General features: G+C 39.5%; 1 protein-coding gene across 3 annotated transcripts in view; it reads right to left on the reverse strand.

Annotated features, from left to right (window-relative positions):
- The window catches only part of LOC122549912 (adenylate cyclase type 1-like), a 290,855-nt gene that overhangs the window by 198,959 nt on the left and 74,300 nt on the right, over positions 1-17,596 (reverse strand). For all 3 annotated transcript variants that reach the window (XM_043690132.2, XM_087987226.1, XM_043690134.2), the window contains exon 6: positions 2,800-2,927. In XM_043690132.2, the coding sequence (XP_043546067.1) occupies positions 2,800-2,927 (128 nt within the window). The remainder of the gene's footprint in view (positions 1-2,799; positions 2,928-17,596) is intronic.

The raw sequence follows: 17,596 nt of genomic DNA on the forward strand, positions 1-17,596 counted from the left end.
TTATGCCACTCGAGTTCTGTATAGTGTGGATATGTGGTGAGTGAGCATGGGGAGTACTGAAGGATGTGAGGGGCTATGGAGGGAGCATGTAGGTATAGGATTGGTAAGTGGCTATGAGATCATGGTGATATGCAAAAGTAATGGAAAGGTGAAGATTTTGCTGCCTCACACTTCATCTCCTAAACATAGCTCATGTCCCAGGGAACCAAGGCAGCCCTTTTAACCAGGACAACTCAGAATCTGCTCACCTCTGGTTCTGCCTTGGGTGCGCTTCCAAAAGTGGTAGCTCCAATTCCAACCTGACCACACTACGTTATGACAAAAATAAGTGTGGCGGTCACTGAAAGTAGGAGGTAGAATCACAACATTCAGAAATAACCTGACTCGTGATTCAACCTTGAAGATTAAACTCTGGGTTTTTGATTAAATAGCCTCTTTTCAAACTATACGATTTACGATTCTAACTGGTGAGGAGTGAGCAATACAGATCAGAATAGGAGCAGTATGAGGTAGGACTAAGAAAGGTCAGAATAGACCCTAATGGTAATTGAGCAACAAGGAAACACACACAGATGTTACAGCACAGAGAAAGGTCCTTTGGTACAGTAGGTCATATTAGCAAATAGTCTATTCATATTTATCCCTCCCAGCATTTCCAATATCCCTTGCCCCTTTCCCCTCATCCACCTGCCCAATCTATGTTTGAATGTTGACATGGCTTCTACCTCAATCATTAACTCTGGGAAGTGAATTTGATAGGTTTTTGCATGAAATAAGTTATTCAGTCTTTTAAATCTCAGAGTCATACAGTCAGAGCTGTACAGTGTGGAACAGTCCCTTCGGTCCGACTCATCCAGTCCAGACCTATTTGTCAGTATTTGGCCATATTCCTCTAAACCCTTCTTATTCACATACACATCCAGATGTTTTTAAATGTTACAATTGTACTAGTCTCCACCACTTCCACTGGCAGCTCATTCCATGCACGCACCACCCTCTGCATGAAAATTTTGCCCCTTAGGTCCCTTTCAAATCTTTTTCCTCTCACCCTAAATCCATGCCTTCTAGTTCTGGACTCCCCAACCCAGGGAAAAGACATGGTCTATTTACACTATCCATGCTCATGATTTTATAAACCCTCTATAAAGGTCACCCCTCAGCCTCTGATGTTCCAGGGAAAACAGCCCCAGCCTGTTCAGCCTCTTCCTATAGCTCAAACCCTCCAAACCCAGCAACATCCTTGTAAATCTTTTCTGAATCCTTCCAAGTTTCACAACATCCTCCCTAAAGCAGGGAGACCAGAATTGCACTTAATCTTACTTTCAATCTTCTAACCTTCAGGCCCGTAATTGCTGATCCTTAGTGGATCTAAAGTAGTCTGCTTCATTCTACCTTGTCTCACCCTTTCATAATTACAAATGTTTCTATTTTGTTATATCATGATCTATGATGATTGGATGAAAAAAAAAATTCAAATTCTTGGGAAACAGTAAGTTAACATGAATGGGATGATTACTACTGCATTTCAGCTTCTTCAGCATGATACCATGCACTCCCACATCAAAATGGTTAACACCAAGTTAGATGAAGGTTCACTTCAGCAGCAGACTAAGATACAGATGATAAAATGCTCCTCTCCATGTAAATCTATCAATATCAATAGGAGGTTTTGTGGTTATAGTGGTATCTTTAGACCAAAAGCTCCAGGTTAGTCCCCTGCTAGGACTTGTTGGCTGTAGAAGGTATAGCATGGTCAAACAGCTTGATTGTCAGACTGTAACGTGATATGTAAATCATTCAAATATGATTCATAGCAGGAAGGCAGAAAAGGAGTGTCTTTAGGTCAGCCATTTTCCAGAAGACAATGGCAAACCTCTACAGTACTTCAACCATAAGTATGAGACAATCTGATGGACATCCATGGCCTAATCCTCACAAATGAGGACAGAGGAAAAGACAGGCAAACCATGAGACTAATAATTTATGACAGTTCTGTACCATTATAACAACATCTCATAACAAATTTTATCAGCTTCAGTATAAGTATTTCCAAGGGTTTAGGTCATCGTAACAATCTACTTCATCACTTTGTCATTAACGTGGTTACTTAATTAATCTTCTAATGTGAGCTTAGTGAGTCTTATTTCCCTATTGGCAAACGTTTCAACTGGACCAGGCCGAGACCTTATTCAAAGCTGAAAATGTGTTGCTGGAAAAGCGCAGCAGGTCAGGCAGCATCCAAGAAGCAGGAGAATCGACGTTTCGGGCATGAGCCCTTCTTCAGGAAGCATCTCATTCCTGAAGAAGGGCTCATTCCTGAAGAAGGGCTCATTCCTGCTGCACTTTTCCAGCAACACATTTTCAGCTCTGACTCCAGCATCTGCAGTCCTCACTTTCTCCGAGACCTTATTCAAGGTCATTTTGTCATTAATAATGTAATTTGACTGCTAAATCAGACTAATCACTTGTGCAAAAAAAATCTGAATCACTCAGCTCATGTCAAGAAGAGCATAATCACTTTTGTCAAACGCAACTTTGGCAAGCTATATATTCTTCTTGTAGTCTTCTTGTACTATAGTTAAAGATCTGATATTGTACTAACAAAATAACAAATTGTATTACTTTAGAAGTTTTGTTATTCATTCATATCTATGAAGCCATTATCAACCTTTGAGAACTTCTAATAAACATGATTAGTTATGAGTCTAGATATAAGTACTTGTATATTTTAGCTACCTTCAAAAATTATGACTGAGGTTGAAACAAGATAATATTCTTTTTTCAAGTTGAATTACTTACGTGATTGTGTCAATCATATCTAATCCCATTTCAACACAGCAATGAGCATGGTCAGTTTTTGGCTGAGTAAGACCTGATACACAATAATAGCAATCCCCAAGTATTTTAATCCTTCGACAGTGGTTCTCCTGTCACAGAAAGAAGGAAAACAAAATGTGGAACATTTAATATTTAAGAAAGCAAACCATAACCCTCTTAAATTCTATAATGCACATTCTTCTAACAGTATTTACTGAATTTCCAAATGAAGGCATACTAATCAAATTGATTGAATTAAATCTAATTGCAATTCAAATTACAAAAGTTGTGAAGATATTCCACTTTAGAGTAAACTGTTTAATATTGTATTACAAATAAACGTTTTAAAATAATGACTGACTTACAGGAAATTTCTAATTCTTATGATATTGAGGTGAACCAATAACTTTTTAAAAGAAATTCAAGCTCCCATTTATGAACTGAATTAACTTGCACCGTGCAGGATTTCACATACTTTATTTAACTTTTGTGAATAAAGTAAGTACAGCTAACTTAACAATACAGCATTTTAAAATATTCGTTAAACCCAAAAATCATAACACAGCATTTCCCATTTGGGTTTTGCTTCCAACCAAGAGTTCTCCTGTATCAGGACCTTGAGGGTTACAAAATCTTGAGGGTTCTTGGGACAATACCAAAATATTCCAACATCATTTTGATTCATCTCATTAGTTCTACTACACTGAGATTTCTTGGGGTCCTTCCACAAGTATTCATCTTGACAACTCTCCAACTCTTCATCAGCACTACACAATTGTGGACTCCTGAGTTCAAAGAGACTCAATACAAAAATATCCTTGATAGCTCTTTGCTTCTAGTCCAAAGCTCCCTACAGGTTTTGGAAAATTCTTTCATTGTTCCTGTTTCCTGTTTTTCCAGCTTCAGATATAAACTGGTTGCGAAAAAGTTGCTCACAAACCAGCTCATGGTTTCTGTGAGAAAAGACACTGACAAACCCTAAACAGAATTTTACATCTCTAACCTATTTTCATAGCAGTTTGTCATACCTGGCATGTAAAAATATGAAACAATTGCTTCCAACTATAAACCGGTTTCTGGAAAAGAAAACTAATAGATACTCTGGGATTATCCCTTGTTTCCCATTGTTTTTAAGCTTTCCTTTTGATGTGAGAGCCATTAAAATAATTTAAACCTTTTATGAAGGCAACTGTTGTTTCTACTACGAAGCGCAGAAAAATACCATCAATTGTATGTGGTTTACCCACTTCCAATTTTGACTATATTAAATAAACATTAAATAAACTCCCTTTGATTGTCATTTCTCAAGTCTTTGTGGGGTTTTTTTTGGCCAGCTTCACTTCATGAGTTTTCATTTATCTTGCACAATAAAAAGTTCCCAAACCAAAAGCTAGACTCCAAAAAATATTTGAATTGTGAAATTATACATTTTCAAAGCACCATAAGAATCATTTGGAAATCAAAGTGAGAATTTTCACCTTGGCAGAAACCGACAGCTATTCTACAAACAATATTTAACAAAATTTGTCCTGGCTCTCCTGTTTTCATTGTGGAATCCACATTGGAATGGCCAGAAATGCTATGCTCCAATAACATAGCAAACCTGAATCTCATGGACACAGTCATATTTGAAACTCCCACAGTTGTTAAGGTGCGAATCGAGAGAAAGGCATTTTGGGTAATACACGCTTGGTCATAGTTGTACTCTTAATGCCACTTCTACTGAAATATGGCAGGGGATAGTGTAAACTCCCAGAAACATTTTCTGATTCAATCTTCCACAGTTACAGCAGGGTGACAATGTACTTGCAACATATGAAAATCTAGTTATACATTTCAGGGAAATAGGAGTCTTGGACATAGCCCAGATATGTTGCACCAAGTTTTCTCATGTCAAATTAGATTCAATAATATCCCAATAACATTAACATGTAGTTAAACTTTAAAAGGGCAGAAATCAGCAGTAACAAGTGAATCCTTAAACCCATGACCTTGGCCAATTTTCCAATGGCCATGCAAGCAAATTCTGACAGAGAACAGCAGGCAACTAGCAGAAAGATATTTAATTGGGAAAGCGATCTGAGTGGTTTCTGTGATCTTCCCACTCCTGTCAGAAGTGCAAACATGACTTGCTCACAAGGAGTGAGTAGCCAACTTGTTTTAATTCTTTCATGGGATGTTGGCCTCACTGATAAGAACACAAATTTATTGCACATCCCTGTTTGCTCTGAGAAAATGGAGGTGAGCTGCCTCCTTGAATTGTAGTCCACGTGCTCTGGGTACATCCATGTTGTTAAGGAGGGACTTGTGAGTTTCTGACCCGGTAACAATGAAGGAACAGTGATATATTTCCAAGGCAGGATATTGAGTGGCTCGAAAAGGAACTTGCAGGTGGTAGTGTTCTTTTGTATTTGCTGCCTTTGTCCATTTAGATAGAAGTGGTCATGGATTCAGAAGATGCTGTGTAAGGATCTTTGGCAAATTTCTGCAGTGTATCTTGTAGATAGTACACACGGTTATTCTTGAATGTTGGTAGTGGAATGAGTGGATATTTGCCAATCAATCAAATTACTTTGTCCTGGATGGTGTCAAGCTTAAGAGTGTTATCAGAACTGCACTCATCCAGGCAAGTGGGAATTATTCCACCACATTCCTAACTGAGGCCTTGAAGATTGTGGACAAATTTTGATGTACCCATACATCTGCTGCCTTTGTTCTTCTCTCGGAAAGGCTTGTGGTTTTCAAAAAGGGCAGTCAGAGGAAGCTTGATCTTTTAAGGATCCTCCCCCATATCAACTGGCAAGACCTGCTGTCATACCCGAAACCTAGCCAGTTCAAAGAAAAAGCTTTGCGGTTCAAAAGATGAGGGAACAATAATTACAGCTCCTCTCCCCACCATACACCCCCACCTCACCTAATCCCATTTGACTGCCTTTGCAAAAGGATATCCATAACTCTGGCTGCTGCTGACACATCAGAAGGTGTTTTCCATTCTACAATGTTGGTCTAGCAGCTGCAGTCTTTTGTTTTTGAATCCTTTCCAAATTCCACATTGAGGGTCCTGAATTGCCCACACTTGCTTCAGCATGCTGCCTTCTCTTGTAATCAGAACAATTTTTTTTATAGCGCATCGAGCACCAGCAGTCCACCTGCCAACCAAACTTAGACAGTGAACATGCCCATTGGCTACTGATTGCCTTGGAAAATCATATTGCGTGACCATTACTGACAGGTAGTATGGGATCTAAATTTAATCCTGGCACTGAGGTCCTGATTCTATAACATAACTCCTATGCCAAATATTTCTCAAAAATTAAAGTGGCAACTAATTTATCTGATAATGGATTATTTAAGAAGCTGCATTCAAGGACGTGTTTCCATTTTTTAAAAAACTTGCATTTATTCCTTAAAAATGCATGAAAATAGTTAAACAAAATATGAAGCAGATCTCAATGAAAACAACCTTCCTAAAACGTGTCAAAATGACTGTATCCTGCGACATCTGAAAATTTCTCTGCAATATGCAGACCAAGTGTGACTGACGAGTACACTCAAGTGAGAGTTTGGGTTCCTGCCAATTCAGTCGTAGAGATTTGCTCAAATAAATAACTGCAGACAAACATGGAGACATTCCGAGTGCTTGCCCGCAAGTGTTCAACCTCCCACTGTGATAGCATTTGGTTCTGATATTGTATCAGCATTTATCAGTGAAACACCCAAACGGAAATTTAGTCCTGACTTTCGAGAGTCCTATCCACAAGTGTATTATTATAGTCTCAGGCTGGTATGTGAAAATGTATAGTCAAGGTCTGGATTCTCTCTTTCAATTCTGTGTCCATGTTGTTTTCGTAGAATCCCTCCAGTGCAGATTGAGGCCATATGTGCTCCATCCAGTCTGCACCAACCCTCTGAACATCATCCCCATCCATATGACTAATCCATCTCACCTGTACATCCCTGGACAGAACATGGCAACTTATCATGGTGAATCCACAAACCTGCACATCTTTGCACTGTGGCAGCAAAGCAGAACATGCAGCAGAAACCCATGTAGACATGAGGAAATCATGTAAACTCCACACACACACACACAGTCACCCAAGGCTGGGACCATACATTGGTCCCTGGCACTATGAGGCAGCAACACTAACCACTTTACTATTGTGTCACCCAATGTAATGCCCACTTGTAGTTAAATAATTCATAGAGTCATAGAGATGGACAGCATGGTAACAGACACTTCAGTCCAACAAGTCCATGCTGACCAGATATCCCAACCTAATCTGCTCCCATTTGCCAGCACTTGGCCCACAACCCTCTAAATCCTTCCTATTCATATACCCATCCAGATGCCTTTTCAATATTGCAATTCTACCAGCCTCTAACACTTCCTCTGGCAGCTCATTCCATACATGCACCATCCTCTGAAAAAGTTGCCCCTTATGTCCCTTTTACATCTTTCCCTTCTCACCCTAAATCTGTGCCCTCTAGTTCTGGACTTACTCACCCGACGGAAAAGACGTTCTCTATTTATCTTATCCATGCTCATGATTTTATAGACCTCTAAGGTCACCCCTTAGCCTCCGACACTCCAGGGAAAACAGCCCCAGCCAATTCCCTACACCTTTCCCTATACCTCAAATTCTCCAACCCTGGCGACATCCTTGTAAATATTTTCTGAACCATTTCAAGTTTCACAAAATCCTTCTGATAGGAAGGAGACCAGAATTGCACACAATATTCCAAAAGTGGCCAAACCAATGTTCTGTACAGCCGCAACATGACCTCCCAACTCCTGTACTCAATACTCTGACCAATAAAAGAAAGCATACCAAACACCTTCTTCACTATCCTATCTACCTGGGACTCTACTTTGAACTATGAACCTGCACTCAAAAGTCTCTTTGTTCAGCAACACTCCCAAGGACCTTACCAATATCCTGATCTGATTTGTTTTTCCAAAACCTCACGTTTACCTAAATTAAATTCCATCTGTCACTCCTCAGCTCATTGACCCATCTGATCAAGATCCCATTGTAATCTGAGGTCACCTTCTTCGCTGTCCACTGCACCTCCAACTTTGGTGGTAACTTACCAATGATACCTCTCATGTTCATATCCAAATCATTTATATAAATGACCAAATGTAGTGGACCCAGTAATGATCCTTGTGGCACTCCACTGGTCACAGGCTTCCAGTCTGAAAAGCAACACTTCACCACCACCCTCTGTCTTCTACTTTCAACCCAGTTCTGTATCCAAATGGCTAGTTCTCCTTGTATTCCATGAGATCTAACTTTGCTAACTCGTTGCCCGTGGGGAGCCTTGTTGAACACCTTACTGAAGTCCAGAAAGATCACATCCACCGCTCTGCCCTTATCAATCCTCTTTGTTACTTCTTCAAAAACTTCAGTCAAGTTTGTGAGGCATGATATCTCAAGCACAAAGCCATGTTGACTATCCCTAATCAGGCCTTGCCTTTTCAAATACATGTAAATCCTGTCCCTCAGGATTCTCTCCAATAACTTGCCCACCGCTGACGTCAGGCTCACCCAGTCTATAGTTCCCTGGCTTGTCCTTACCACCTTTCTTAAATAGTGGCACCATGTTAGCCAACCTCCAGTCATCCTGCATCGCATCTGTGACTATTGATGATACAAACATCTCAGCAAGGGATCCAGCAATCACTTCCCTAGCTTCCCACAGAGTTCTAGGGTACATCTGATCAGGTCCTGGGGATTTATCCACCTTTGTGCATTTCAGGACATCCAGCATCCCTTCCTCTGTGACATGGATATTTTTCAAGGTGTCACCATCTATTTCCCTAAATTCTACATCTTCCATATCCTTCTCCACAGTAAAAACTGATGCAAAATATTTGTTCAGTATTTCCCCCATCTCCTGCAGCTCCACACGAAGGCTGCTTTGCTAATCTTTGAGGGGCCTTATTCTATCCCTATTTACTCTTTGTCCTTTATGTATTTGTGAAAGCCCTTTGGATTCCCCTTAACCCTATTGGCCAAAGCAAAGCAATCTCATGTCTCCCTTTTACCCTCTTGATCTCCCTCTTAAGTGTACTCCTACTGCCTCTATATGCCCAAGGATTCACTCAATCTATCCTGTCTATACCTGACAAATGCTTCTATTTTTTTTAAACCAAACTCCCAGTTTCTCTAGTCATCCAGCATTCCCTACACTTACCAGCCTTTCCTTTCAACCTAACAGGAATATACTGTTTCTGGACTCTCGTTATCTCACTTCTGAAGACTTCCTATTTCCCAACCGTCCCTTTACCTGCACATATCTGCCCCCAATCACCTTTTGAAAATTCTTGCCTAATATCATCAAAATTGATCTTTCTCCAATTTAGAACTTCAACTTTAAGATCTGGTCTATCCTTTTCCATCACTATTTTAAAACTAATAGAATTATGGTCACTGGCCCCACTGACACCTCAGTCATCTGCCCTGCCTTATTTCCCAAGAGTAGGTCTAGCTTTGCACCTTCTCTGATTTTACTGAATTAGAAAATTTTCTTGTACATATTTAAGTTCCTCTCCAGCTAAACCTTTAACACTATGGCAGTCCCAGTCTATGTTTAGAAAGTGAAAATCACCTACTATAACCACTATTCTTACAGATAGCTGAGATCTCCTTACAAATTATTTCTCAATTTCCCTCTGACTATTAGGGGGGCTATAATACAATCCCAATAAGGCGATTATCCCTTTCTTATCTCTCAGTTCCAACCAAACATTGTCGCTGGATGTATTTCCTGACTATTCTCCCTAAATACAGCTGTAATGCTATTCTTTATAAAACCGCCACTCTCCCTCCTCTCTTGCTTCCCTTTCTGTACTTCCTATAGCATTTGTATTCTGTAACATTAAGTTGCCAGTCCTGTCCATCCTAAGCCATGTTTCTGTAGTTGCTATGATATCCCAGTCCTTTGCCTTTACCATGCCCAGAGTTCCTCTGCCTTCCCTGTTAGGTTTCTTGCAGTGAAGTAAATGCAGTTTACTTTATCAGTTCTACATTGTTCTCTGCTTTGTTCCTGCCTGCCCTGACTGTTTGACTCACTTGCTTTCCCAACTGTACCAGTCTCAGATTGATCTCTTACCGCACTATTTCTCTGGGTCTTCCCCACCACTTACCACACCACTACCCCCCCCCACCACCCCCACCACCCCCACCTTACTAGTTTAAATACTCCCAAGCAGCTCTAGCAAATCTCCCTGTCAGTATATTAGCTCCCTTCCAATTCTGGTGCAATCCATCCTTATTGTACAGGTCACTTCTCCCCCAGAAGAGATTCCAATGATACAAAAATGAGTACCCTTCTCGCATGCACCAGCTCCTCAACCTTGCATTCATCTACTCTATCCTTCTATTCCTCCCCTCACTCGCTCATAACACCAGGAGTAATTCAGACCTTCTTTATAAATTCCCACCTAACTTTCTATATTCTCCCTTCAGAATCTCATCCTTTTCCCTTCCTGTGTCATTGGTTCCAATGTGTACAATGACTTCCTGCTGGTCCCTGTCCCTTTTGAGAACATTCTGCACTCTCTCTGAAACATGCTTGATCTTGGCAGAAGGGCGCCAACACACCATTCTGATTTTTTGCTGCTGGCTGCAAAACATCTGTCCATGCCTCTGACTAGAGAGTCCTCTATCACAATCGATCACTTGGAACCCAAGGTACCCTTCATTACATTAGCACCTATCTCGATATCAGAAACTTGGCTGTTCATGCTACATTCCCCTGAGAGTCTATCACGCCCTACATTTTCCAAAACAATGTACTTGTTTGAAATGGGAGTAGCCACATAAGACTCCTGCACTACATGCCTACTTCTCATACTTTTCCTTGAGTTAACCAATCTGTGTTTCTGTATCTGCAGCTTTTCTCCCTTTGTATAACTGTCATCCATCATACGCCCTTGCTCTTGTAAATTTATCATTGCTTCTAAATGTCGCTCTAACCGATCCAAGCGATCTGATAGGATTTGCAACCAAAGATATTTATTGCAAATATAATCCTCAGTTACACAAACTATCTCTAAACTCCCACATCTGACAAGAGCATACCACTCTACTGAAGGCCATTTTATTTCTTCACAATCTTCAGACCCAGAAAATAGCATTGTCTCATTGCTCTAAAAAGCACTGTTCTAGGCTAACTTAATATTTATAGCTTATATTTTTAAAATTTAATCAAGAGACAGATCCCAATAAAACAATCAATAAAGAACCCATTCTACTCACTGTTGTAGATTTACAGCAAGGTTACACTTAAAAGTATGCACTTATCTGCTTCTGTGTTGTAACCTCTTCCAACCAGGTTCCTCCAACATCAGTTGTGAATTTTGCTGTTTGTTAAGTTTTCCTAAATGCACTCCTAAATGTCCAGAGATACATGAATTTGAACAGCAAAGGCAGTAACTGCACAGATTCACTGCTGTGTCAGTTTTCCTTCTCTCTCTCTCTCTCCTTCACTGACCATGTGCTACCTATTATCTGTCCTTCTCCCTTTTATAAGTGCCGTTGTTTTGACTTTTTTTCTCCAACGTTCCAAAACAATACAACAGCATATAAAACTGGGGTGGCATAGATGGCTTAGTGGTTAGCACTGCTACCTCACAATGCTAGGGACACAGGTTTGATTCCTGCTTGGGCAACTTTCTCCCAGTATCTGCATGGGTATCCTCCCACAATCCAAAGATGTGCAGGTCAGGTGAATTGGCCATGCTAAATTTCCCATAGTGTGAGGTGTATTAGTCAAGAGTAAATTTGGGTAGCGGTCTGGGTGGGTTACTGTTGGAGAGTCGGTGTTGACTTATTGGGCTCAAGGGCCTGTTTCCATACTGTAGGGAGTCTAATCTAATCTAAATCTAAAACAGTCATTGCTGCTCCTGGAATTCAAGGAAACACCTAAAATACATTTTAATTTCAACTGCCTGGGCACAAGCTCTCCTAACAGATTCCTTAACCTGAATCACCCGCTTGCTTATTTTGTTGTCATTCTACCTTCCTCTCATGTCCCCAGTCATAATCCTGGTTATCCCAACATTCCAAAGTTTTTTCATGTCACCCCTTCTATAGGGCCTCAGATCAGAGACTGAGCTGCAGCACATGGTCTTTCAATGAAAGATAAAGTTTTGCTGCATTTCAGAATGTCTTTTACAGCTACACACCAGGCTTGAAATAACCACACTCACCAAAGTTTTAATCCGCAGTTGGTGTCATTGAATAGTGATTCTATTTATTCAGAGACAATACCAATTTACAGAGCTTGTCTGTAACTTCTTAAATTCTATTTTATTATTAATAATAAACAAACAGTCAGGAAGAGTAATTCATTGATTACTCTTTTTGTAAAGAATTAAACATTGAGCTCTTTTCCACATGATTACTTTAGATTTTACATTTGAATACCATAGAAATAACCGCAGTCACCAAATTACTTAATGAGGCTTGAAGATTCTTATTTTCAAGGATTTCACATTGTAACTAAAGGCATTAATAGGTGGCTCAAGTTGGTTTCTTTACATGTCTGCTTTTCTATTCCATTTTCATTCTGTTACCAGGATCTTGAATTAGTTCTTTAGCATTGCCTAGGGATACCAGTTACTCAATGAGCATCCTCAATCCTGCATTGTCAGTGCCAATTTAAACATAATAATTACTGCTCTTGTCGATGTGACCACCAAATAGCCAAATAGTTGTTGTCTTAAAGAAAGTGCTGAAATAGTTTACGTCCTTGACTAGAATCACAGGTTTAATTGTTCACACTCTTGCCTCTTTCTGATTTTTAATGATTACGTATTTGGTGCAATTTAATTTGGTTACTTTCCTCTGAACAGTTTATGTAATCTTAAACAAGGCACATGAATGGCTTAATTTGCTCTGACCATTAAAAGAAATTAGTGTTTACTGGAGAGAGCAGGTTCTACTGTTATCCATTCAGCAGACATTCTCACCAGTGTAGAATTCTCCAGACAAAAGTTTCTTAATTTTTGTTGTTACTCTGAATGGATGGAAGAACGCTTACCAGAGGATTTTTCTTCAGATATGCAGATCAGGCACTGACTCAACATCATCAAGCTTAGATATTTTATTTGAACCATACATCTGTACATTTCAGCCACTTTGGCTTTTTCATTAGCATTAAATTATCTCAAAGACCTTAGACTGGGCTTTAAGAGAGCTCCTCCAGGTCCCATGATGATACATTACTACTCCCCTCATCTAAGCATTCCCTTTCCCTGATCACAAGCCCTTTCTTAACCTCTTATTGCAACTTTTCTGAATTCCAATGGTCCTCAGTGGCACTGCCACATATTCCACTGCCACTTCCTGCAGATTCTGGTGAGAAACTGATTATCCTATGCAGATGAAGTACAGAACCTCAGAGATCAAAGGCTGACGTCCTCACCATACGATCCTGAATGAAAATCAATTACCCACACTCCTATAATTCTACATGAGAAAGCTAGCTGCAATGGTCCATTGATTTGTTCATTTTCTTTTCTGCATGTTTCCAAATTTACTCATGATTCACATGTCACATTTTCATCATACACGTAAAGCATGTGTAAGACCACTGGAGATGCACATCAGCCCAACAAATTGATAACTATTTGCTGAATACTTTGAAAGATACAACAAAGGCCTGCAGTGTGGAAGGTTCAAGGGTTAAGAAGAAGATCTAAGATCCAATGAGTGCAGGGAAAGTGGCTACTTCTAGGACCTCACTGTTGAACGATGTTAAGGGAAGCCCTGTCTTAATATGATCCCAATCTCAATATGTCACAACTCCTGGAAGGCAGCTACAGCTAAGGCAATGCATCTGAACAATACCTCCCAGAACCTTTGCTATTTTAAAGTTGGTTAGCTGGTTCACTGCTACGCAACTTCACAATGTCCTTTCTTTTCCATGTTTTCACCTAGAAATGTAATTAATTGGTCAGGGCCTTCCCTGTCAACAAAGCACCATTGACTCGACTTAGATTACATTTGATTAGCAAAGTGCTAAAGCATCCTGAATATTTAGACAGCAACAGGCCATGAGCCAGGAAACAAGAACAAACCTGTTCTAATTCAGATTTAATTAATAAACGTACTCACAAAGTCTACAGAATGGCTGGTATGGGTAGAATTAAAATAAACATACAGATGGAGTAGGTGGTATTCTTGAGAGGTCAGAGCTGAACATGTTGTTGGAACAGAACAGATGGAACTATGTGGCTTTGCTGTACCTGACTAGGAATATGCTGATTACACTGGAACTCAGGAAAGATAATTTTCTGAGAGGAGTTATAGAGTACTCCAAATGACTGAAACTGGCTTGAATTCACAGAATTACATTTTGCAGACATTCATAAAATTTGGCTAGTGTTTTTAAATTTAAAGGATGATTTGGTGTTTGAAATGTTAAAATGGTTCAGTTGTTGATGTAGAGAAACTTATCCTCAAATTGAGGAATCAACAAATGTACAAAATCTGAAAATTAAGAAATTAGCACTTAGTGGGAAAATTGAGGAGCTTTCTTTTGCAAAATAACAATGAAAACTTGGAGTCTCCTGTTTCTATAACACTAGGTGTTTGAAATGGCATTGTCCCTCATCATACCTTCTTCACCTGTTGAGCACAATTTTTAAAAATAAATTATGCCAGTTAAATCTCAATTTCAAGAAATGTTTACAGTCCCACTGGTGTAGTGTCTAAAATTTACATCTCAACCAATACCAATGAAGCAGCTACTATGGTTATTTATCAAGTTGCTTTTGTGGAACCTTGCTGTACACAAATTGGCTGTTGGGTTTTCATCCACTACAAAAGTGACTGCACTTCAAAAGGATATCTTTAACAATGAGGCACTTGGCCCATCCTGAGAATGGGAAACATACCATATAAATATTAATTACTTTTTTTTCTTTGTTTGCTTGGGTGTACGCCATGGTTCACCCATTCACTTGGTCCAGCAAATAGCATAACAACTATTAATTTCAATGGAAGGAAATAGAACATAGGCAGGAACTTATATCTCACTAAGTGTTTCAATGGCCCTCAAAACCAAATGACCCAGTGCCTCAGTGTAGGTCCAGAAAATCCCTCAATATTTTCCCATTTTACAAAAGGGTTGTGGCCAAGATTTATTCACCACATCATAATGTAATGGCCTGAGTTTATGCATTCCACTTTTGAGCCATGGAGTTCATTGTATTGTTCATGTATTCCATATTTGTCTGTTCACTGCTCACTGTTTATAATCTTACTAGAAAAGACACATTATCAAAGCTTTTCATCTTGCACTCATCAGGATAATTCATGAGAATTACTAAGGGAAAACAACTTGCATGAGAAGAAAGTGTCAATTGATTGTAAAGTGGACTCTGATTGATAGACATGATGTGGAGGTGTCAGTGTTGGATTGGGGTGGACAAAGATAAAAACCTGGTGTTGAGTGATTTTTAACTCTGATAGAGGTATTGCTGTGGTTAATCTATCAATCAGTTAGATGATGGCTAAGAGTTAACTGCTGAGCTTTGTTTAAATTTGAACCAGGCAGGTTGATTCTGATTGGACAAGGCATTGTTCTTAGAAATGACAAGTGTGTGGCTGTCACCTACTTTGTTGAGGTGAAACCGTGCAGTGTGTGCACATGTTCTTTCTGCCTGCAAAGAACAGCGTCCTGTTTATTAATAAATGTATTTTCCAGTACGTGCAAGTGCACCACATTGACTGACAATCCTAAAGTGATTGTCAGCCTAAATCTGTGGACAGCAGGATTATTTTGCAAATATTGTCTAAATACAGAATTACATCTAATGAATGAACACTGCATTTTGAGCTTTGAAAACAGAGGCTCAGTTAACCTGCTTGTTGTGAACTGATGAGGGGATAAGCTAGTTGACATGATCTGTCAGGCTTCGAGATGTACAATCTAAATACCTAGCGTCAGCCTGTCACTGCAGTTTATATACCACATTACTTATTGGTGTGATAAACAGAGCAACTTTTTGACTTGACAGAAGCATCCTGTTTGTGGTAAAAAAAACATTTGTGCCATAACAGCTGGCTTCAACTTTACCTTCCCTCTCCAAGGAAATCTCAGGTAAACAGGGATTTTAGAACTAAAAATGGAACCCTTAGTTTGCTCATAAATATCATGCAAAACAGTGAGGAGTGATCTGTTCAGAGTAACCATTACCCCGCAGGAATTCTGTGAACAAATAAACAAAACACTCAGACAGAGTGAATGGGAAAGAGAGAGAGACACTAAACTGAGGTTAGCTGCTAAGAATGAGAGGAGACAGAAAATAAAGTTCATGCACACAGAAACTTGTCCTATAATCTCTACATAGCTCTAAGGCACAAAACAAAACAGTTATGTTGTTATTCTCTTGTGTCTTCTGATATTGACCATCAGACTCATCTGTGAAGCAAGATGTTTTAAAATCTGCTTGGCCCTATGTGATTAATTACGTATTTTACTGGATTGGAACATTGAACTCTTTTAGTGTTTTGTGCTAATTAAAGGAGTTCGTCAGTAATTCAACAGTGACATTACCTGCACATTTTTACTGACAGTTCAACGGTGTTAAAATTAAATTGCATAATTTTATTCTATTGCATAATGAAAAGAATACACTTAGAATACTTGCATATTCTTGTTGGTGCACTAATAAAGGAAGAAAAAAAACTCATCCAATCCCTTAGTGAACTGCAAGTTCATTAAATCCCCAATGTATTTTAAACTAAATGTACTCAAGTAAAATCTATGAGCAGAATTAATTGACCCCTAAAGAGGAGTTTAGTGGTCGGGGACTGGCTACATTCTGATTTGCTTTTCAAGATTTAAATGTGGGGGTTCCATATTGTAAGGAAATTAGCATATGAATGAGGAACTTGACTTCAAAGGGATTGGAGGTTCAGGTAAGCCCGGGGGTTTTCATGCCCTTCCTTCGACCAATTGTCTGCTTTCCTCCAGCCAGTGACCCACTTAGTCTGCCATCTCCACTTACCTGTGGTCTGGCATTCCTTTTAAACTCTGGACCTCTGGTAAGCACACTATTGGTAGTTGCCATAGTTTCCAGGGGCACTCAAGAGTAATGGAGAGCTGCTGACCTCTAATCCGAAATGCTAGGGAAGTTCCAGTGCTGACCTGATGGGACTTGCTTTTGGTGTCCCTTCCCTAACAGATGTAATGGGAAGCCTTTGTCAGGTCTCCAGCTAGCAAATTATACATCTATCACCTAGACTAAACTCTGCCCTCTGTATTTAAATATAGCATATTTAAAAATGTTCCATTTCTGATTCGTTCATGATTTCCAGGAATCAATTTCTGACAAAGATTGGACAGGCACTGGAAGGAAGCTGATTTGAAAAGTTGCACGTAAGAGTGAGGAATGGGACTGACATATTTGTTCTAGACATCCAGGATGGACTCATTGGAACCAAATGGCCTCCTACTATATCGTAAAGATGGGATTATTAAAAGCAAAATGCACACAACTTGCTTCAATTTCTGTGAACACTATAATCATCTTTTCCATATTACAATACAGTTTGTCACTTCACAATTCCATTCATTTTTATGTCTAATATGTGCTAACCTTACACTGTGGAAAATATATTACCTACAAAATAAATATAATTTAAAATAGGCGAGACAGCAGTGCAGTGTAATTTTACTGCACTAGTAACCACAAGGCCCAGGCTATTGTTCTGAGGAGATGGGCTCAAATCACACCATGGCAGTTGGTGAAATTTGA

The sequence above is a fragment of the Chiloscyllium plagiosum genome, unplaced genomic scaffold, assembly GCF_037043375.1.
Source record: "Chiloscyllium plagiosum isolate Xiang-an unplaced genomic scaffold, Cpla_swu_hap1 HiC_scaffold_5, whole genome shotgun sequence".
NCBI lineage: Eukaryota > Metazoa > Chordata > Chondrichthyes > Orectolobiformes > Hemiscylliidae > Chiloscyllium > Chiloscyllium plagiosum.